Source organism: Biomphalaria glabrata, chromosome 3 (genome assembly GCF_947242115.1).
Source record: "Biomphalaria glabrata chromosome 3, xgBioGlab47.1, whole genome shotgun sequence".
NCBI lineage: Eukaryota > Metazoa > Mollusca > Gastropoda > Planorbidae > Biomphalaria > Biomphalaria glabrata.
The window spans coordinates 45382932-45406783 of record NC_074713.1 but is presented as its reverse complement, the minus strand read 5'-3'; the positions used below and the strand labels follow the sequence as shown (position 1 = coordinate 45406783).

Sequence of the window (23852 nt, the reverse complement as noted above, 5' to 3'; positions counted from 1 at the left end):
TGAACAACAACACTTTGGTAAGTTGTAATGCCATGTCAAATATAACAATGACAACAGAGATCAAAACAAATGATAGTTGTAGCCCAACATGACTTCCTCAAAGCAATACCTTCATCAACATCACAGAGTAGAGCCTGACAGTTGGATGATAGTGTCGGACTAACTGGTGCAGCTCAGCAGTACACTCAGTCTCAGCGTGGGTGTAGAGAGGATTTCTCACATATGGGTCATACAACGAACCATGACCTAGTAGCCAGAGAAGAAATATAAACATACACATGGTGCAGAGCAAAACTTGCCTAATTCTATACAATTTCAAAAAGCAGTGGTTCATACTGTTTTCAGGATCAAACGTTACAGCTTGATATTTCAAAACACTTTATACCAGCTGAGGGGGGGGGGGGGTATAAAAGCTTGAAATAATTTATTTTCAAGAGACAAAAAAAACCTTGTTAACATGATAACAATTACTTTAACATGTCCTCCTTCGTTGAAGCCTAGGTCACATTGTTTCAGAATCAGCCTACACTCACTCCTTGCTATCTTAAGTTTTTGTACAACTAACTGCGTAAAGGTTCCACAATGGCTGACTAAAATAGTGATAGTTTGAGCACTCTCTCGTTTTTGTTTGTTAAATGTTCTTGTCATATATTTTAAATGTAATCCAAGACATTGCCATTTCGCTTTATTGAAATTGTAATTTCTCACTAAATACAATTACTATTATAAATATTGCAGAAAGTATACAATTACTTATAACTTTGGATCAGTGAAAGAGTTTTAGCTTAACTGTATCAAGCCAGTATCAATAAACCTGAATAAAAAAATAATATAATAAAATTTTTCCAAATGCTAAAGAATCACTAAAAATCTTGTTAAATATGTAACTATTCTGGTGTACCAGAAATATTGTAATATGGTATTCATCCAATTCATCTCTTAGTAAGTGCTTACTGATTGCTGTTTGTGCACAAGTGCCTAGCCATCTGCATGCCACAATTATTATTTTCTGGTATAACATTTTCACATAACACTTTCACTATCATCAACACTGATAGAGAGTAAACTAACATGTTCTGGGGAGACTGTGGTGACCTTTCTTCAATGACCACATAATGTCTGTATAAGTAACCAATTTTAATAAACACTAAAATAGCTTTCAGACCTGATCCAGCATAGTTGATTCTATGAACCCAGGATCCTTTGGTCCCATTGATCTGTTCCTCTGATTCCCTCTCTGAGTCTGGCTGCATATCTTCCTCTGTAATAGAAACAGCTTTGGAAGAGTTCTCATTGTCAACCTGTTGGCCATCAGTTTCCTCTGGTTCTGGGTAGTCTATGAAGTGTTCCTCTTCATCATCATCAAATGTCCAGGCCCCCTGTAAGAAAAGCCCAATATTAATAAATATATAATATATAACCATATTACTGTCTTCTGGAGCCTTCACAATATAAACTCAACATGGTTCAATAAATATTGAATAAACTGAACACAATTTCATAATAATAATTTATGCCTTCTTTAAATCCCCAAGTTAACTTCCTAATTAAATGTAATATATTTATATAACATCATGAAAATATTTAGCTCTATGTCTGTAGGTCTTCATGCCTATGCTTTGATGCTGATACATATACACATAAGCTGGATATAACCAGTGGCCTGCGGGCCTTACTTTACTGATCTAGTGGAATGAATTTTGATCTATGTCAAACATGGCGAATGTTTACTTCTCATTTTTTTATTTTGCCACGAAAATAAAATCGGAGTGTGAAAATGGGTTTACCAGTTTAGCCAACATATTCATATTAAATATAAAATACTGGGAAAACGGGTTTACTCGATTTGTTAAAAAGTTTCGTTCTTTATTAGAGATGAATTTAGGTATTTTTTTAGGGCCTTCCGGATGTGGGAGAGACATTAAACATATACTATGGTCTCCCCAATAATCTAGATAGGAGGTCACATGGTTGTCAGGTCACACGGTTGTCATTTCTATGTGGGATGATTTCTGTTTATTTATTTCTTGGTATTTCTTCTTATAATAATTATTGTTCAAACAGAACCATCACGCCGGAGATTATATGAATGACTTGATGACACACTAAAGGAACATCTGTGTTCTCTTTTACCTTCTTTAATAAACTTCTTCAAATTATACATATATATAAGTCAATCAAGTCAATAACAACTGGACTTAAATATCTTCATAAAAATGAAACTTTCTAATACTACAACTTTAACTGCTAAAACTTACTACTGAAACAATTTTACTATACAAACTCAATTAATGTAACTTTAACTACTTGACCCGCAAACGTTTAAACATAAGAATGTTACTATAAAAAAATAGTTACAATGCGAGGACCTGTTCCTCTACAAGGACTGTTACAATGCAAGGACTCCGACTAACTAACTTTCCCATAATTTATACTTTTCTAAGCCGTACTTTATTAACTGTAACCTACTAGAAACTGACGTATGCTATTTTTTTCCTTAACCTCTTTCTCTTATTGGATGACTATAATTAACATGTGTTTGTTCTGGACTTCTGACCTGATCTCGGCTTCTAGAGACTGGTCGAATTAGGTCACAGCATCGACTCGTGACACATACATACACACTCCTTACATTCTACTTTATATATTAGATTATTCTTTATTTATTGGTATTTAATAGGTAAAATGTTCATTGTAAGAAAAATTACAATCTTGAAGGCATCACCCTTAAAACAAACTATGAAGGGAGAAAGCATGACATAGTAAGCTCTTACCTTTCCTTGGTAGCAAGTCTGTATCAAGCCGGCTTTATTCTGTAAAATCTATACAACAAAGAACATTGAACAAAATATAGACATATAGAAATAAATATTTGGTACTGTTTCGCATCTATCGCTGTCTACAGTAATAACATGACCTAACAAGATCTTAATGACAAAATATTGTTACGAATCTCACTATCCAGGCTCTCTGCAAACTGCACCATACACCACCAACTTAAAGAACTTGACAAGTCAGGGCTCCAAAATAACGTAAAGGTTTAATGTCCATAAATAACAGCCAATACTGTACAATTGGCAGCACGTAGAACAGTACAAATAGCTCTGCGATAACAAATATCTCTCCTGTTAATAGCCGTGCCGTCGTATCAAGTCTTGCACTGGCCTCTCCGTCTCGTTCCGGGCTTGCACTGGGTTCAACAGTTCGGGACTGACTTCACACACTTGGGCTCGTTGTGTCGGACTCGATCACAGACCAAGATCAAGACGCCATTCGTCTCAACTGTACTTGACAGTACTCCGCACTGAACCGTCGTAATGCTCCGTACAGAACCACACCGCTGAACTGTGCTGTAGTCGACCGGACTGTAGTGAACCGGGCTCTGAACCCCTGCCGTGAACCCGCTTTCTGAACCTTGCTGTATTGAGCCCCTTTTCTCGACCGTCTTGACTGCGCAACCTCCGCTCTTATATAGGGTCCCTACTGGCCTTCTCGAACCGGACAGAACGCCCCTCGACGTTTCTAGGTGGTCAGATGACTATAACTCTCGTGACGCTCCTGAGCTCTGTTCACGTCGGCTATCCTTCCCGAACTGTCCTGTTGACCCTCGACTCGGCTGACAGTCGTAACTCGTCACGCTTGACCGCTCGTCTAGCGCTGGCCTGGGGCGATTTGCGTCGGCTGACTACACTTACACCACTACCCCCATCTGTGCCACCACCAGGTTTATAACACTGCCCCCTCCTTAGATCTGTCCGTCCCGGACAGAATCAACATCATGACATTGGCTGTAAAGTTTCATCGCTGCAGGTGGGGGTCGATCAGTGGCAGTTGGCTTGCCTCTTGAGCTTGATGGAGCCATCCATGTTGCAGTCAGCAATGGTCGCTTCCTTCTCCTCCAATTGGCCTTCACCTGGTTGCATAGACGTCGTGCTTTCATTGCCATCCACGTTGAATTCAGAAAACGTTTTCTTCTTCTTCTCCAGTTAGCCTTCATCTGGTTGCATCGATGTCGTTGTCGCATCGTCATCCATGTTGCACTCAACAAAAGTAGCCTTCTTCTTCTTCTCCGCCAGTTGGTCTTCATGTGACTGCAGTTATTTCTTGGTAGCATCACCATGCACGTTGGACTACGCAAACGCCGCCTTCTTCTTTTCCTCCAGTTGATCGTCCTCTTGTTGCAGTGACGTTGTGGTTGCATCGCTCTCTTGTCGTTTGGTACTGAGGGCAGCCACTTGACACATGGAGAGGTATAGGATGTAAGGGCAGGGATTACCAAGATTGTTGACCAAAGAGGTGGCTTCATAGGTCTTTGCGAAGAAGGACTGGGGTGGGCTTCAAATCCACAGGACAGGGAATTGTGGGACAGGTCAACATCTTCAGCCTTGTCTGGAGGGCATGCTGTTGGGGCAGGTTGGTAACACTCCTCGTGCGAAGGTCCCTCGTCTTCGGCTTCAGGCTCCATTCGGTTTTCTTCATCATCATCGGGACCTCTCTCTCTCGTCTCAGTATCGGGACGATCGCCTGTTGGTTTCAGACCTTGTCGATGACTTTTATCGTGCAAATGTCCATCAACTTCAACGTCATGTTTCCTTGGGTTTTCTTCACCACCATCAGGACTTTCATCTCTAGTCTTGGCAGCTGGACCAACGTCTGTTGGGTCCGGACCTGGCTGGTATATCTCGACTTGCATATGCCTCTCAACGGCTTCGTCAGGTTTCACTGGGTTCTCATGATCACCACCAAGGCCCTTCTCACTGGTTTTAGCATCTGAACGAACTTCTGTATTGACGATTCTCTCCTTCACATCAGGTATGCGTTGGTTCATGGAGGCTATCTTGGTGTTCATGGCATCTAGCTGTTGTTGCACAGAGTTCAAGAGCTCTCCTAAAGTTGGTTTAATTTCAAACAGATATGTGTCCGGATCTTCCCCTTCTTCCACAATGTCTTCTCGGAGGCGTGCTTGTAAGGTTTCCTTCTTTCCGCCATTTTTCAGCCCTCGTTCACGCAGTTCTCGCCTCAGTTCTATAAATTCAAGTTCGTACAGCAGTTTCAGACAAGCCATAGTAGATCCGATCCAATCCGATTCCGATCCGATCCCACTTCTGACACCAGTGTTACGAATCTCACTATCCAGGCTCTCTGCAAACTGCACCATACACCACCAACTTAAAGAACTTGACAAGTCAGGGCTCCAAAATAACGTAAAGGTTTAATGTCCATAAATAACAGCCAATACTGTACAATTGGCAGCACGTAGAACAGTACAAATAGCTCTGCGATAACAAATATCTCTCCTGTTAATAGCCGTGCCGTCGTATCAAGTCTTGCACTGGCCTCTCCGTCTCGTTCCGGGCTTGCACTGGGTTCAACAGTTCGGGACTGACTTCACACACTTGGGCTCGTTGTGTCGGACTCGATCACAGACCAAGATCAAGACGCCGTTCGTCTCAACTGTACTTGACAGTACTCCGCACTGAACCGTCGTAATGCTCCGTACAGAACCACACCGCTGAACTGTGCTGTAGTCGACCGGACTGTAGTGAACCGGGCTCTGAACCCCTGCCGTGAACCCGCTTTCTGAACCTTGCTGTATTGAGCCCCTTTTCTCGACCGTCTTGACTGCGCAACCTCCGCTCTTATATAGGGTCCCTACTGGCCTTCTCGAACCGGACAGAACGCCCCTCGACGTTTCTAGGTGGTCAGATGACTATAACTCTCGTGACGCTCCTGAGCTCTGTTCACGTCGGCTATCCTTCCCGAACTGTCCTGTTGACCCTCGACTCGGCTGACAGTCGTAACTCGTCACGCTTGACCGCTCGTCTAGCGCTGGCCTGGGGCGATTTGCGTCGGCTGACTACACTTACACCACTACCCCCATCTGTGCCACCACCAGGTTTATAACAATATTAATGTTATCAGACAGACAATTTTGACCAACCTGTGACAATAATATGAGGACACCACATATAGTATGGGGAGGATGACTGGAGTAAACTTGAAGAATTCTTTTGATAAAAGCCTGATAAAAAAAAAGAATAACAGAAAGAGGGCTGCTTAAAGATAATAAACAAAAAAGTTAATGAAAATAAAACAAATGCATAAATCTTATTTAAATATAAGTAGGCCTACTGTAGTGGTAAACAGATCCTATAAAATTGTGACCAAACTTGACTATATTGATTGAATATTAGCAAATCTATCAGCATCAATAATCCTTTTACATCCAGTCAATATTAGTCACACGCAAAGGACTAATTATTGTAGCCACATCAATAGCAGCTAATTAATATAGTCTGGTTAAGCAGATAATTAATGAGACTGTCCAATAGTCTAGTATAGCAGCGTATTAATGATAAAGTCCAGTAGTATGGTATGAAGGAATACATGTCAAATATCAATACCTTTATTCTTCTGTCAACAACATCAGACTTTAAACTTTTGAACAAAAGGTTTAGAAATATTCCTTGTTTAGATGAGCTGTGCAGGGCTGGATCCACCAACTTACGATACAAACACATGAAATAGCGATCTGATGCACTAGCGCTGGGAAAAAAATGAAAAAAGATGAAACAGAAACATCATTGCTTTGGTACTGTGATTCCCAGTTTATGAAAAAAACATTACCCCATATTCTAAGTCAACTCTTTCTCTCCTAATTGACGTTGATTTGACCTCATAAATTAAATTAATGTTTAATTTTATAAACTTGACTTTGTGTTATATAAAAAGAGCATGCATTTTCCTTTAATTCTATACCAAATAAAACATTTTCTGATAACAAATGACGTGAAGCTTAATCATAACAGGGTAGTGAAATAGTAATGAGCAAAATGGAGAATTCCTTCTAAATGTGGAAAAATAATTACGTAGAGAAAGAGTTAAAGAGATCCAATAAATTGTAAATCAAACAAAGTATTTGTAATACTTTCTTACAAATAGCTACAGGGTTAGGGTTAATCTTTTAGTTGATATCATAAATAAATCAAAGAAAGTTATGGATTGAACAACAAGCACTATTAGCATCAATCCTAATTGGGTTCATTATGTACAACTATATCAACGCTAACAAGTGCAAAAAGTCTAAAGCCACACCAACATACCTAGTGTCTGTAACTTGATGCAATAACATCAACGCCTGGACACCAGTGTGAAAGTTGACAGATGGGATGATCTTGTAAATGGCATCTATTTGCTGGGCTATCTCCTCTTTGTTTTCTTCAACAGAAACACATTTACAGATATCTTAAAGATTTAGACATTTTAGTTTATTCAAGTCAGCATGCCTGATCTCTGTGGAGAGCACTTGCGAACCTATGCTACAAACATGTTTACATTAGCACAAATCAACTTTAAAAGTAAAATAGTACACTTTAATGTTCTCAACATTTAAAAAACACAAAATACTGTGAAGAGAATATTTGTACAGCCCTGCAGTGGACACTACCATCATGATTTAAGTGTTACACCAAAAGAGGACAAATAGAAGGACACAATGGCTTCAGCAAGCACTAAAAGGAAGATGTTTTCTCCGCCAATGGAAAATGAAACTATTATTGAGTTGACAGGCCAGTAGAGATGTGAGGGACTTAGCAAGTTAAGGCGTCCATTTTGAGTGAGATCAGGAAAGTGAAAGGTGTGGTGTTGTGGAAGTCATTCCTAGGGAGTGAAAACGTTTCTCTGTTATTGACATTTTGGATGTTCACCCATTTCTGATTTGTTAGCTGTAGAGTGAAGACATCATGTAGTAGTGACAATACCCTGTCATAGCAGTGGAACAAAAGACACATGTGACCGAGGTGAACTGTACTGCCAAGACAGAACATGTAGCAGTGACAATACCCTGTCATAGCAGTGATGACACATAGACACATGTGACCGAGGTAAACTGTACTGCCAAGACAGAACAGGATAGCTGACTGTTGATGTTAAGCTCCACAATAGCCAAGCTAAAAGAACCATTGCACCACCCCCATATAAAAACAACTTAAAAAGTGGAGTTTGTATCCTGGAAAATGGTGTAATGAAACTGGACACTGAAAACGGATCCTCAGTATAGATCATGTGAAACAATGCACAAAGCCAATATAAAAATATAAATGTTCCAAAGGTACAAGCCTTGACATGTTCTTGCCATGGTGAGAAAGGCACCTACCTTTAGCGTACACATATGCTCTGTTGACTCCTGTCAGCAATGCACTCATCATTTTGTTGTCTACTTCTGACTTTTTCAAAAAATTCTTTAAGAAAGAAAGAAATGAATTGCTACTAAAATGTAGACATCTGTTACACTACAGTTCTTTTCAAGTTAAAACTAATTATGTTAAAAATTTTAAAACAAAAGAAGAAGCAGCCTACAGGAGAGTCAAAAATGTTAGGTCTTTTCATTTACTCAGCATTGATAGGATTGAAATGTTTAGATGGTTTGGGGTTAGGTGATTTATATCACAAGGCAATACTACAAAACTATTAAATAAACTAATGTAATGATTACTTGACTGTCAAGAGGAAGAATGATTGATTACTTGACTGTCTGGAGGAAGAGTGAATGATTGCTTGTCTGTCAGGAGGAAGAGTGAGTGCTTGATTGTCAGGAGGAAGAGTGATGATTGCTAGACTGTTAGGAGGAAGAGTGATGATTGCTAGACTGTTAGGAGGAAGAGTAATTGCTTGCTTATCAGGAGGAAGAGTGAATGATTGCTTGATTATCAGGAGGAAGAGTGAATTTCTTCTTCTTCTTCATCGTTCTCATTGTTATGTTGGAGTGTTCATATGACTAAACCAATACATGAGATGAACTGCGCAGTGGTTTCCAAATCAGGGAGCTCTCCATATAGTTTTCTTTCTATTGGGGTGATTTGGGGCCAATGTCTTATACGGGCCTCTTGGTAGAGAGAGCAGTTTTGGAGGACGTGGTCGGCATTTTCTGGTGATACTCCACATGGGCAGATTTCACTGGTTCCAATTTTGAGCTTCCGGAACATGTGTTGTCGCATTCTGTTGTGTCCGGTCCTGAGTCGAAAGATTAGACGTTGGTCTTGTCGGGATAGCTTATAGTAAGCATCATCTTTCTTGTGATTTGGATGGGAGCTCGTCCATTTCTCATTTATTTTATCTACAATTAATTTCTTCATTTCTTCTGGATAGAGTGCAGAGTTTACTTGTGAGTTTGTTCTCCCACTCTTGGCGAGTGTGTCAGCCTTCTCATTTCCTGCTAGTTGTATGTGAGCTGGTATCCATTGAATAACAGTTTTTTTGCTGTTGTGGTTGAGCTTTGTGAGTGCTGTTCTGAGGTTTTTAATATAAGGGGAATCAGAGTTTTGCAGGTTTTGGAGGGTTGTTTTTGCGTCTGTTAGAAAGACAATCTGACTGTGAGGGGAACTTGGATGATTTGCTAGCATGGTAGCAGCTAGTGCTAGTGCTTCCCTTTCTGCTCTGTGACTGTCAGAGAGCTCTCCAGTTGCAAAGGATTTTTCTAGTTTTCCTCCATCTGGCCATTCGATAAGTATTCCAGCTCCTCCATTTGTGGTGGCTTTATGGGATGAGCCATCCGTGTAAACTCTGATCCACTGATTGCTAGGGTAATTGGTATGTAGAAAACAGTTCACTATTTCCTTGAGCTCTGTTGGTCTGTAATCAGATTTTCTTTTTATGTTTTCAATATGGTCCCTTATAGTAGGAAGAGGGCTTTCGTCCCAGGGTGGAGATTCATTATAGTGTATCGAGGATTCCAGAGTAATTTTTTCAAGTTGGTGTTTCTTTTTTAGGTTTAGAGATTCCTGTATGAAATTGGTCCTTTTGAGACGGTTTTTTGTGCCAGTTTTGTGGATTTTTGTTCTGAGTGGGTGCCTCTCCAAGGTTTCCAATTTAGTGAATTGGGAAAGGATGATGATTAGCTGTCAGGGAGAAGTGCTAATGATCAAGAGAGTTCATCACAGAATGATTTTTACTTTTAGATTTCAGATTTATTAATTTTGAGGATACAAGAGTGTCTTTAAGGGACATAAATAATTTACAGACTAAAACTAGATGGCCACAGAAATGAACAAAACTGTAAAATTATATCTTCTTTTATTTGCACTTTGAATAAGAATAAAGAAAAATTTAGTTCCCATGATCTAAAAGCACACTTTCTGCCTACCTGAAAGAAATAAAAGTAAATGTGAATAAGCTGTGATGCTAGCTCTGCTTCTGTCTCACTCAGTCGTATTTGAGCCAGGTAACATATGGCATAATATCTATATAAAAGGCAAAGAGGAATAACAATTAACATGTCCACAATAATTTGATACAAAATAAATAACATTGTCAGACACATTCTTACACAAAGAACTGTGCATTAAATTTAAAAATTCAGAAAAAAAAATTGATCTCTTCTTTTAAATAAATGAGAAGTAATTCAAATTATATGTAATCAATAATTATTTCTTTGGGCAATTATAAGAACTCATCATCTGGACAAAAACACTAAAGTGAAAAAAAAAATAATTTTTAAAATGGTATGAAAATAATTATCTCAGACTCTATTAAACGTTGTGTCAAATAAAAAAAAAAAAACAGACAACAAACATATAAATGTAACTAAAGACAGAAATAGTTTACTGTGCTCGTTGAGTGACATTTGGTCTGTGCAAGAGTTGCTGCACTTCTCGGACAATAACAGTCTTCATTCTCGGGTGCTCATCAACTGGACACAAGAAACAAGGAGATTTTATAATTCAGTTTCAATAGAATTTGTATACTCAGTCAAGTAAAAGAAAATCTTGAAGGGTTTGAGATTAAATATTGGTGGAAGCAAGACTTTTCACTGGGGATTTTAGGATGTCTTTGAATTCAATTCATTTTGCTGATTTCATTACAATCTAGTTAAATGTTTTCACAGAATTAGAAGACCTATACATCAATCCCCCTCAAGCTTTTAAGTCTTGAAATGAAATAAAATACTGAACATAGATTGACTTCATATATTAAAAAAAAACATTTATATTTGTGATGGAGATTTAAAAAAAATTATTTCCCCCTATTTTTCCTTATAAACCTTGAAACTTCCACATTTATATTTATTCTCTATCCAAAAAATTCTTTTTTAATTTTGTGAAAGAAAGAATTAAGTACATCAGAAAAAATCCAAACCTAATTTAGTCAGAAGGTAGATAGCTTTAGACTTGATCATCGGGTCTCCAAGCTTATTTACCAACATTGGAAGTAGAACCTGTGGGTAAACAAATGAACAACTTTATACAAACACTGACACTTCTGCTCATGACACATATGCAAATGAGCTTCATTAAAACTTGAACCAAATGAAATAAAACAAAACTCACATTTTCTTGCTCTGGTTTGTTGGACAGCAGTTTGTGTATTGTGCCTAGTGAAGATGCCAAATAAGCATTGATTAAGAAAGTCAATTAGGAGTTTTCTTTTTTACTGACCTTTTTTTTTTACACAACACTTACCTATATTTTAAATCTAGATGCATAATAAGAATGTTATTCAATTGATGCCTATGAGAGTATTACACCTAAAGTGCACTTGATTAGAAAAGGAAAGAGTGATAAATGAAAATCCCAGGCCTCTCAATTAGTAACAAAATGTTGGATTCTCCAGTAGATAAAACACACATTTCAAACCAAAGTAGTTAAAAACACTTACTCAAAGCTTTTTCCTTCATAGCTTGTAGAGTATCAAATGAAATTTCCTACAAACAAACAATATATAAGGCGTTTAGCTAGTTTTCTTTTTAACTTATCCACTTAATAAAAATGTTAACTAACAAACTAGCATTACTGGTAAAAGGCAAATAATTTTTTTTAACTCTCAAGCATATGCTTATACCAATGTTATTTGTATCAAACTAGTTAGTTACATGTAATTAGCTACGCTAAGACTCACCCCTAAAACTTTGATGAATTCAGTATATTTTTTCTTCAACTGTGCTTCAAAGTACCACATGACCAGATACCTGTCTCTAGCATCCATGGAACCTTGACTCAGTTCTTGCAACTCAAGCAAAGGTTGCTGAAAGAAGAAAATTAAATAATTATCAATAAGTGAGAAAAAATTAAAACCCAGTTCCAGCACAAGACCGAAATATCTTAAAGTAGCTACACAGTAAAGGTAATAGCTCCACAGTAAAGGTAAGTAAAGTAAAGGTTCCTTTCAGACCCTAGAATCTACGGGGCGAATGATTTTAATCTCATCTGTGGCCAGCACAATGACCAATTGCCTTTACTTTCCCAAATTTACATCAGGTACATAATAGGAGTGGATGGACTCAGTTGCATCATAAAATCCAGAAGCTCAAAATCCCAGTCTTAACAATGATATGAAATGGAGACCCATCCGTTTGAAAGTTAAGGGTTTTACCACTAGGCCATTAGTGGCTCCATAACTTTTGTGAATTAAACTATATAACTTGTTTCCTGACAAGAAATATTAGGCTGAGGGGTGCTTAAGATGAATACAACCTTAGTATAGACACAGGAGCATTAAACTTAGCTGCAATGTAATCATCTGCCACATATTTTAAACAAAGTATATACCAACAATCATATCTATTATCATGTATTATCCTTAAATCAGGTTGCCACAAACTACTATCAAATTAACTTGTAGGGCATTAGGCATGTTACTTGAGTTAACTCCCTTGTATCACATTTAAACACTATTTTATGTTATTTTACTGCACTTAAAAATAAATACTATCAAAATATTTCCATGCCAGCAGATGTCACAGAGACTAGTGCCAACCTTTTTGAAGCTGAAACACTAACAAAAAGGTGTAGGAGCAAATAAGAACTTTGCTGTTTGGCCAAAAGTCTTTGGTTTGAATTAAAATTAAAACATACTTAAAAATAAAAAACATCTATAAATAAAATTTGTGATTCTTCTATAACATTAGTAAGACTAACACATACTGGGTAAAAACACTTGTTTAAAAACAATAAAAAAAAACAAACATGTATTATTACTACACCTCCCAAATGTTAAAACTTTAAGTCTTAAGAAATTGTATATTCTGACAGAATAATAACAAACATCAACAGAATATAATGTTTACTTACCTAGTGCAACTAAAATCTAAAGAAACACCAAACAAAAAAAGTTTTGACTTGCCTGATTAAAGGCCCTCAATTTTCTATTGTCTGGTAAGAGCCCAGTAAGGTACAAATCTCGCAGAGTATCTGATAATAAAAAAAAAAAATTATCAGAAAAACACAAGGAAAAAAAAAAAAAAAAGATAATATTTTGTAAAAACACTGAACAAACATTATTTTATTATGTTCACCAGGTCCCATAAGTCCATCACAAAAATTCCGTCCAACTTTGTTCAGACCTGCCTACCAAAAAAAATCCAAATGCGTAACGCTGATGGTCAAAATGCGTATTTTGGAACCAGAATGCGTAACACTTACGAGATCCACTACTTTGTCATATATATATATATAATATTAGATCTAGATGTCATGTTTAAATCTACAATCTAAATCTAGATCAATACGACAATAGAGATGATATCTAGACTAGATCTATGTCTATATAATGAATATAATCTACTCCAGACCTAGATCTGGGCTCGAGAGTGTTACCGATGCCGTGGATCCGCTACAAACTTAGGTCTACTCCAAACTTTCGTAAGCCTACCTTCATCCTTGATCTATTCTATACTAAGACTAAGAATCTAGTCTAGATCCAGACTAGATGGTAGTAGATGTTATCGATCTAGATCTAATCAATCTAAATCACGATTCACACTACAACTAAATTGGATCTAGATTGTTAAGTAATGTAGAGAATCATGACTAACGTAACGTCTAGCTAGATCTATTCCTGTATAACAAGCTTTCTAGATCTAGAATCCAGATCTAGACTAGATATCTACAATGTCACTCAATGTGTTTTGAATCGATAGCACTTCGATATTTTTTTCTATACAAATGAATACGGGAATCAGGGATTCAACATAATTAATTTCTACTAATGAACTTACAAAAAAAAAGTCACGTTGGTGTATCAGCTAACTGACGGTACCAACCCGCCACTCCCTCACTCTCGCGTTCTTCATTTCTAGACTAAATAATCTAATTGCTTTTAAGAACCAATCAACGTATAGATCTGGACACAATGTGTTCCCCCACCTTTTCTGTCCCCCCCCCCCCCCCCCCCCGGCCAACAAAACGGCTTAGCGTGACCTCCGTGACCGCTCGTAAGCTAGTCAAGAGAGGGGGGAAAAAAGGATACGAAAAGCGTAACGCGACGGGTTCAATGCGTATTTGCGTACTGACGGTCATTTTTGGGAGATTTTGCGTAACGAATACGCATTTTGCGTAACGGTAGGCAGGTCTGTTTGTTATATGGAACAACAAGGGAATGATGAAACAGTGCTTCTGAACTCAGGCTGTATATAAATGGGATTCACAAATGGGCTGGTTGATATAAACAAGTATATTGCAATGAGATTTTACTATAAATCTATGTACACTGATACACATTTTAAAAGCCAAGGACACACAACTACAGACTATAAACCTGTATAATGCAATGAAGTACACATTTTAAAAAAGCAAGCACAAAACTAACCAACGGCCATCATTGCTTCCCTTTTGCCTTTTTTACTGGACATGGAAATCAGGGTGTCCAAACTGACCATGTTGTGGAGTGGAGATTCTTGAATCAAAAGTGTCAGAGCAGCCATCTTGTCAGACAATGTACCAGAACTAAGTACAGTTTTCAGCCATCTGGCTTCAGAGTTCTTGATATTTTCTCTCTCTGTATATTTGTAGACCAAACAAAAAACAATTTTAAGAAATCATTTAAAAATTTACAAGTTTATCAAGAATAGGACAATAAACATCTCCCCCCCCCCCCCAACCCTGATTTAATGATTCTTCTTTAATTTAGAGAGAATTAAATGTTTACAGAAGGATTAATATAGATCAAAGAGAATTGGTTGAAGTTCTAATTAATTTTGTGTTTACCTTTCAAATCAAAACTTTCCCTAAAAAGTCCAATCAAAATCAAGCAAATGGTTTATTTAGGAAAGTGTAACAGGCAGAATTTTATTTACTATGATCAGATGATTACTTATAAGCATTTTAGGAGATTTTAATCAAAGCATATTTATTGATTGGTTACCCTAGACAACTTAATATAAAAGAAAATGTAGTTATTTCTTATACTTACGCTTAGAATATAATAATACTTCCTCTTCAAACAATTTCTGGGCCAGTTTTTCTGCTGTGTCAACCAATAGTTCATCGGGTGGGCCATCAGGTAACTGGGTGGCCTAAAAAAAAATAGTAGTTAAGTAATAATGAATGTGACTTTGCCCTTCTTTATCCAAAGAAAATTTCTCTCTTTACTACTATTTTTTAGCCTACATTTTGTTTGTCAACAGTGCTTTATAAATAAAATTATTATTATTATTATTAAAACGTACACTAAGTAAGATGCCAAATGAATCTGAAATATAACTGAGTTAAATGGTATACTTCATGTAAAACTTAAGAAACCTGTTTTAATAAGAAGCCCTTCATTTCCACTTCAAAAGGATGACTCACCATTACAAAAATACATGTGAACGCAATGCTGAACTGACAGTATGTATGCCATCAGATTACATTCTCTTCACAAGTAGGTAAAAAAAATAATTACCGAGCTATGGCAAGAATTACAAGCTATTGGATAAGGATATTACTGTCTTATACTAGAAGGTTACATTCGTATAGTAAAAATTAAACTTACTTCCTCTATCCTCCACGCCTGACCAGGTTTAAGAAGTAGGTGTTTCCTTGATGTCACAGGTTTCAAAAAGTTCAATGCAGATGTAATTTTGTTCTTGTCCACAAAACTCTTTTGTTTTTGAGGAACAACCCCTGAGTGTAATGGTGTCTTTGTTGCATTTTTTTGTTGCGCATCCTTTTTTCCAGACTTCTGCCTCTCATTATCCTTGTTAACTGTTTTTTGCTTTGGTGTTTTATTACTTTTGTCTGTAAGTGTTTTTTTTTCATCTAATTTACTAGTTTTAGATGGAATTGATTCTTTTGCTTTGGATGTAATGGAATCTTTTGTTTTAGATACAATGGGTTCTTTTTTCTTTTCATTTGAATCATTCACTTTAGCTTTGTCTTTCTTCTGTGATTCTTTGATTTCAGTAGGTCTAAATTTTTGTACTCCTAACTTTTTTAAGAATGCAACAATCTAAAGAGAAAAAATAATAATTTTATAAACATTCGTAATAATATTTTTTAAAACAATTTTAAAAAAGAATTTTGATAGAAAATATCAGTGTTAAAAAAGAAAACAGAAAATTTTATCTAAAATTTCATCAATGTTCTGTTGTTTTATAGTAAATTATCCTGCATGAGGCTTTTTCTTTGATATATTACATTAATGCATATAGATCTACTTTAATGTATTCACAAAGTGACCTGAGTTTGATATAATTAAGATTCCTCGAAGAATTTCCTTGAGATATGAAGATTGTTTTCTTTTATGATATAAGCTAGAAAGCAAAAAAGTTTTTTTTCCCTGTAAAAAACATTTAATTGAACATAAAAAGATATCATTAGATTAAAAATAAATCATAACAATTATGACAAAAACCTCAGATTCAGGAATATCATTCCCACTAGCTTCAACATCAAAAGACTCCTCATCAACATCTTTCACTCCTTTTAAAAGATCTTCATCTTCCTGTGAAATGGTTTTTAAAAAAAGATGTATGTTTATTTGATTCACAAAATTCAAAACTAGACTATAATAGCAATAGCAGTTTTTATATGTATGCAAATGGAATATGAACATTAAGATTATGAAACAGAAGATATGACTTGTAGATTTTGCTACATGGAAGAAAAATTATTTCTAAGAAAGTGCCTACAAAACTTTGTGGCTTATCTAATGGGCTTTTTTTTTTTTACCTGTAATTAATTTACTAAATGGTAGATTTTTTAAAATTGATTCATGCCAATGAATAATAGTGCAGAATTTCTTGATCAGAGAATGGGTGTGGGATAAATAATGTATACAAACTTTTTACATGACAGACAGACCGACATACAAACTGAGATGATATAAGCTTTGTAAAAAAAAAATATTTATTAATTTTAAATGTTAATAATTGGGCGGTGGGGTAAATTATATCTACACATATATATCTCACTTTTATCTATGCTTTGTCATATATATTCCAATAAGTTCTCATATCTTACTTACTTATTTATTAAGTCTCATATCATAAACATCAAAACCAATGTGAGTAAAAGCCTAGAACTTAAAAGTCTATATTTGTTCCTCATATCAGCATTATGGCCTACACCCCATCATAGATGGCAAATCACTACTAAGTCCTATTTTCTATTAATCAATGTAGATCTAATCTAGATCTAGACTGAACCATTCATTCTACACCTTTACTTTACTTTTTAATAAATCAAACATTTTATTTTTTAGTTCAACAAATTATAGTGTCTTAAAAATGTTTAGTATAATAATTGTGTAATATCAAATGAGGAATTATGATTTCTTCGGTTCTTAATTAGTGTATTGTTTGGTTTGTTATTAATGTTTTTAATATCAAACAACAATAGATATATTTTTTTAATTTTTTTTTTAAATTAGGAGCTTTTGAATAGCTAGACAGAAACATTATGCAAATGTGCAATAGTAATTAAATAGATAAATCTTATAGTGAAGTTGCAGTGATTCCCTTTATTCATTCAAAGTAAAGTAGTACAAGATTTACAAGAGATAAAACAAATAAATGTATGCCATTATAATAAAGAATGCTACCTCCTCTTCAAAACAAACTTGCTAAACTAACAGCTAATGGGCAATGGAGTGAAGAGTCATAATAAGATAATATAAGCTGGACCTAACTTCTAGATTCTAGATATAACTAATTTCCTGATTTCTCCTGGATTTTTTGTATCTAGAATCTAGATATATATATATATATATATATATATATATATATATATATATATATAATATATATATATAAATATATATATATAGAGAGAGACACTCTGAACTCTATATCCTATACTCTTAAGAGAGCAATTCTTGTATGTATATATATTTATATATATATATAAATTTTATTTCAAAAACGGCTCTAACGATTTTCTTTAAAATTTCAAGGTATGTGCATATTAGTGAAAAAAAAATTCTCAACTCATTGGCCACATCAGGAAAACTCGAGGTCGACCATTATATCGGTTTGAAAATGCCTCATTATTGAATAATTAATTTTGGCTAGAATGTTTTATGAATGAAACTTTTCCATGACGTAAACGGGAAAAACGCTGCTTACGTCACTAGGCTTATCGCAGTACACTAAAATATTTCTTTGCAAACAAGAACGAGTTTTAAAGAACCATTAGACCTAATTAAACATTTGCGCACCATCTTACTGTAGATTGATTTATTATAGAACTATGAAAGAAAAGTAATGAAATTAAATGTGCCGATGTATGATTAGTTATTGTGTTTTAAGTGCTTAATAAATTGTTTACACTTTAATTGCGTAGATCGGTGTAGATACCTTTTACTTTGTTGTTTATTTTGCTGGTGACCTCCAGCTGTCTCGTTCTGAGGCCGCATGCAACCAGGTGCTATCTTCTATGTCAGCTAAGGCAAGTTGATGCCTAAACTGGTCTTTTAAGCGTTTCGGTGTTACGTCGACCACTTTTAAGCTCACCAAAAAAGACTGCCTTTGGCATACGTTCGTCTGAGATTCGTCTCCCATACAGGATACTGCTCTGTCCAGCGTAACTGTGGGACTTAAAGAATTCCCTCTATACAAAGGACGCGGATACACATTTGAGACCAAAAGAAAATCTGCTGCAGAGGACAGACGCTAAAAGAAAATCTTAATCGATCACCGTGGACAATGGTTATGCTTGCCCTGGATGTAGGTCACAGATGCAATCCTCATTAATTTTCGGACTCGAAGACAAGCCTTATTATTATTATTATTTTGCTCGTGAATTATTACCATGTGTTCATGCTTCGGTGTCTACTGTCCTATACCAAAACAAAGGATATGGTCATAACACAGCTTCTCTATGCCTTACTTGCTCACACTAAACATGATATCCATCTAGCGGTCAATGAGTTTACGTACGCTGCAGCCTCTTTTGATTTAATTATAAACCTCGGTAAAAAGCTTGGAGTTAGGGGGTGTTGACGGAAGGCCCAGGAGAGATCTGAATGGAGAGATCTGTAAAAGCAGGCCATATCCCTCCACAGGCTTTAGCACCACTGGGATGGATGGAAGGATGACAAAAGTCGTTTTATGAACTTCTTATAGTCCGACAGTCAGGCTGAACAGGGCACGTATCCTGTATGAGGGACGAACATATTTTTCGGCGTAACAGAGGTGCCCCACGGAAACGTTTCTTTAGAAAACTAATGCAATGATTTAGGTCTAAGAAAAAATGCGCCATTTTACTTTGTCACAAAGTGCCTGTTTTACCACATAACGTAGAGATTTGCGTCACTTAATGTTTCGTACTAAAGACATAATGAATATATACTAATTCCATAATTAAATGTCTGAACGTAACCATCTGAGAAGTTACACTGCAAAGACGTTCTTCCAAGCCAATAATAGTAGGCCTACAATAGTTTACAAAAAAGATGGATTGTAAAACTATTAGACGGATGTGAGCTGTGGTTGGTCTAGACTATAGGAGGACTTAAGAGACTTTATATTTAATCGCCATGTACAATTACATTTAGAACTAACAGAACACTAAAGCAACTCTTCAGATTAGTAGTCTTTATCTGATCATTCATTTTCGTAATTACAACAATGGCCCAATAGTTTAACGCGAAAGAAGCAATGTAAAACGTTAAGACGTGAGCTGTGGTTTTCTATAGGCCTACTGTTGGGGGGACTTTCTATTCTAATCGCCATGTACAATTACATTGAGAACTGACAGACGAAAAAGCAACTCTTCAGATTGATAGTCTTTACCCGATCGTTCATTTTCGTAATTACAGCAATATTCCTAAAATGACTTCGGGTATATATCCTTCCTTAACAAATTATTCATCCGAGCGAGGCTCGGTTACCTGATATTATTAAATTTAAATATATACTATATATTATATATACTAGTCAATATAGATCTAGACTAGAATCTCTACTACATTAGTCGGTGTTTAGTTTTAAGAAAGCCAATTTTAAACCTTAAGGATAAATTTGGTGCAACTGGATATCTTTAAAATTAAAGTATTTAAGTTCTTTTAAACATGTTCAATGAAGTAGGTAGCATTAACATGAGAATTTTTTTCTCCTAAGAAATTTGATGCCTCAGTCAAGAGTTTTGTATCTTTGAAGAGTCTTTCTCAATCTGAGAATTTCATTACACAGTTAACACAGTCCCCACAGTCACAGTGATTACTCATTTACTGAGTAAACTCATTAAACTGTAAATTAATGTCAGTAGCTGAGTAGTCACTAGTGTCAGTCACTGTCATTTCAGTTTCAGTGTCATAATCATAATGATCATCATCATCAAAGATAGGATGATAATAATAATGAGAATGACAGAATCATCAGAATGATGAGAAATTAGATCTACTCATGAAATAGAGAATAAGAGATTGAGAGATTTGAGGGAATCAGAATCATGTCATTTGATTTGGTCATGACATTTTTTTTTTATCATCAGTAACAGTATCATAACTATCATAATCATGATTACTATTTATAAAAGTATTTAGTATAATTTAGCGGCTTAGCCTCATTAGCCTTAGGTTTTGTTTTTCTATTTGTAAATTTAGATATGCATTGTACTATTTGTAGCATTAGAATTTTGCAATTAGATCTGGATCTACTACCTTAGTAATTAAATCGTCTTCTGGATCTAGATCTAGATCAGTTTTGATGCTTTTTACGTTTTGTTTTGGTCCGCGTGCAGATTTTTTCTTATGGGTATTAGCCATTTTTAGATTAGAAAATAATAATAAATCTGAAGTGATTTCCCCTTGACCCCTGCCTATATATATATAATTGTAAAGTAGATAATTATGAGTCTATGTTCATAATCACAGACCTATATATCTACTAGCAGCTAATACCCGTGCTACGATTCGGTTAAAATAGTTGATATATAAATTAAGCCTATAGACTATGTTTTTTGTTGTTTTTTTTTTAATTTTGTGTGCGTGTGTTTTGGGCTGAAACACTCTAAAACTCATCAATAAAACGACCCGAATTACAACGCCCCCCCAACACATTTTTCTAGTCCTCAAATTATATGTCCTTTTTTTTTTTCATCCTATAAAGGAAGGTCCCGCTATTATTAATTATAGTATAGGCTATAATATGCACAATTAGTGGTAGTCTTCCATCTAGAGCTCCCTGCATTATAGTGCCCCGTCATATATACACATATTATTTTCAAATTTCACTTCCCGCGGAATAGTTTGGAAGAAGAAATATCTCCCTAACATCGCATAGGTACAACTTATCCCACTCTTTATAGTTTATAGATTTATAGTTCTTGAGATTCGAAGCACCTTAATTATTTAACCTATTAATATATATTCTAAATAATTCTAATGAAACGGCTGACCTTTAATTCTAAGTTGCCCTTAAAACAGCCCGCATTACAACGCTACCCAACAGCTGACACAATTTTAAAATTAATTCTAGTCCTCAAATTCTATAAGTCCCCTTTATTTGTGTCCTTTTACATATGTATTTTTATTTTGTCGTTCATAGATCTAGAGATGAACATTTTATTAGGCTTATTTAGAATAACACTTGTATTTTAAATCCAATGAACGGCTGTCGTTGAATTCTAAGAGCGCATAACTGTACACGATACCCATACTATAATGCTATAATACTGTTGAAATAGCTTTGAAATCGAAGACATTGCAATTAATATGAAATTATAGATATCTATAGCTATTATATAAAATTCCTGGTCCTGAATCGCCTTGAAGACTTTTAGATCTATCAGTAAACCGGCCCGCATTACAACATTAGGCCTACCCCACAGCTGACTCTGAGCTAACACCATTTTCTTGCCCTCAAATTCTTTAAGTTCCTTTTATTTTTTATCTCTTTAATCATCTTTCAATCGAACTTCCCGCAAACCCCTATTATGGATTGTGCACAAACACCTCTTAGGCCCATCAGTTGTAGCCATCTCCCTACCCTATTATCCCCCCCCTTTCCCCAACAAATAGCCTACACACAGTATTTTCGAATAAAAAGCGGAAAAGTTTGCAAGAAGAAACACCACTATTTGCAACTCAGCCAGTCTACTCTTTATATATTTATTTTTATTTTGTCGGTCATAGATCTATATTTTCACAAACCTATTTATATACACCCCTCCCCCCAAAAAAAAACCGCACATGCACTCCCGCTTTTATTAGGTCATATATGTTCACTGTGACAATTCTTAGGACTTTTTAAATTTTTGTCTAGATCTAGTCGTTCTAAAATTGTCATACACATTACCATAACCCATACACCGGTAATACAGTCTTTAAATTAAACGAAAGTTATGCACCAAAAGAGTGCTCTTATAAGTGCTTAGGCGGAAAATATTGTTTTGTACTTAGGACATTAAAACGTCGGCTTTCAAAAACATATATAGTCAGTAGGAATTGAGAATAAAAAATCATTTTTGGTAAATTAAACCGTTGCTGCTAAATGGCTTATTTGTCTTAGGCTTCAGTTAAGTAAGAATATGTTAAATTTTCGTATTTTATCCTTCCCGACAAGTGGGAGAATTTAGATTGAGTAGTCAGGACCAGGAATTTTATATAGTAGCTATAGATATCTATAATTTCATATTAATGGCATATATAGTAGCTATAGATATCTATAATTTCATATTAATGGCAATGTCTTCGATTTCAAAGATTAATGATGAGTGCAGTGCTTCTCATAACTACGCAAACCCATCTGCGATCTGCATAATTTTCCGCATCTCATACAAACAAAGTCGTTGAAGATGGTCTATGATTTTTTATTCTATTTATTTCTTGTAATGCTTAAATAGTGCAAGGAGTCTTTCCAGTGAGATAGCATAATCAGGTTACAGATGACAGTCCAGCTAATTATTACACAAGACGGTGCGCCAAATGTTTATAAACGTCTATATTTATTCACTCTTTACTGAATGCAAGGCAGAAGAAGATGTCCGTCGCCATTATCAGAAACGTGAGGCCAATTTTTTTTCAGGCAGCAGGGGCTCGTTAGTCTTGGCTGAAGGGCTTTTCCTAAAATTTACTAAACTGGAAAATAGTGACAATTTAAGGTTATTTTAACACTTAATTACACTTTCAAACACTTGTATATGGAAACTAATTACTGTATACTAGCCTAGGCTTCTGTGATCAAATAAAAAAAGATAACATGTGCAACATAGTGTAGGCCTAAAGTTATAGACCTGTAAACAAAAATGGAACATATAAAATATTAAAACAAGCCTTTTTTTTTTACAAGAACTTATAACATCGTACAATATATCTTAGAAAAGTTAAAAATTATTAGAGGTTTGCAACTTACACATATTTAACTTACAAATAATAACACAGTTACATTCATCATGCATTTAGGAAAAGTTTGTCTGAAATCAGCTGTTTGAATATTTCTGTTCTATTCCAACATTTTATTTATTTTGCAATGACTTAGTTTTTAAAAATATTTTTGTATTCCTAGAGACAAGCAATGCTATACTGTCCAGTAAGTACTTGATCCTTTACCCTAGCTTCAAGTACAACTTTTAAATCAGATTAAACATGTACTTATATTTACAGCTATTTTCTTAATCCTATCTACAGTATACCGTAAAAAATTTAGGCTGTATTTACAT

At 35.5% G+C, this 23852-nt stretch overlaps 1 protein-coding gene across 1 annotated transcript in view; it reads right to left on the bottom strand.

The window, feature by feature from the left end:
* LOC106075978 (CCAAT/enhancer-binding protein zeta-like) overlaps window positions 1-20997 on the bottom strand; it is a 29110-nt gene extending 8113 nt beyond the window's left edge. The window contains exons 1-19 of the mRNA XM_013236863.2: window positions 20854-20997; window positions 16606-16695; window positions 15745-16200; window positions 15184-15286; window positions 14581-14769; window positions 13117-13184; window positions 11893-12018; window positions 11653-11698; window positions 11325-11368; window positions 11134-11212; window positions 10603-10687; window positions 10142-10238; window positions 8156-8240; window positions 7104-7218; window positions 6405-6546; window positions 5942-6022; window positions 2775-2822; window positions 1166-1379; window positions 110-246 (exon numbers count right to left, since the gene is read on the bottom strand). Coding sequence (XP_013092317.2) covers window positions 110-246; window positions 1166-1379; window positions 2775-2822; window positions 5942-6022; window positions 6405-6546; window positions 7104-7218; window positions 8156-8240; window positions 10142-10238; window positions 10603-10687; window positions 11134-11212; window positions 11325-11368; window positions 11653-11698; window positions 11893-12018; window positions 13117-13184; window positions 14581-14769; window positions 15184-15286; window positions 15745-16200; window positions 16606-16695; window positions 20854-20958 — 2310 coding nt within the window. The 5' untranslated portion in view covers window positions 20959-20997. The remainder of the gene's footprint in view (window positions 1-109; window positions 247-1165; window positions 1380-2774; window positions 2823-5941; window positions 6023-6404; window positions 6547-7103; window positions 7219-8155; window positions 8241-10141; window positions 10239-10602; window positions 10688-11133; window positions 11213-11324; window positions 11369-11652; window positions 11699-11892; window positions 12019-13116; window positions 13185-14580; window positions 14770-15183; window positions 15287-15744; window positions 16201-16605; window positions 16696-20853) is intronic.
* Between the last annotated feature and the right edge of the window lie 2855 nt (window positions 20998-23852).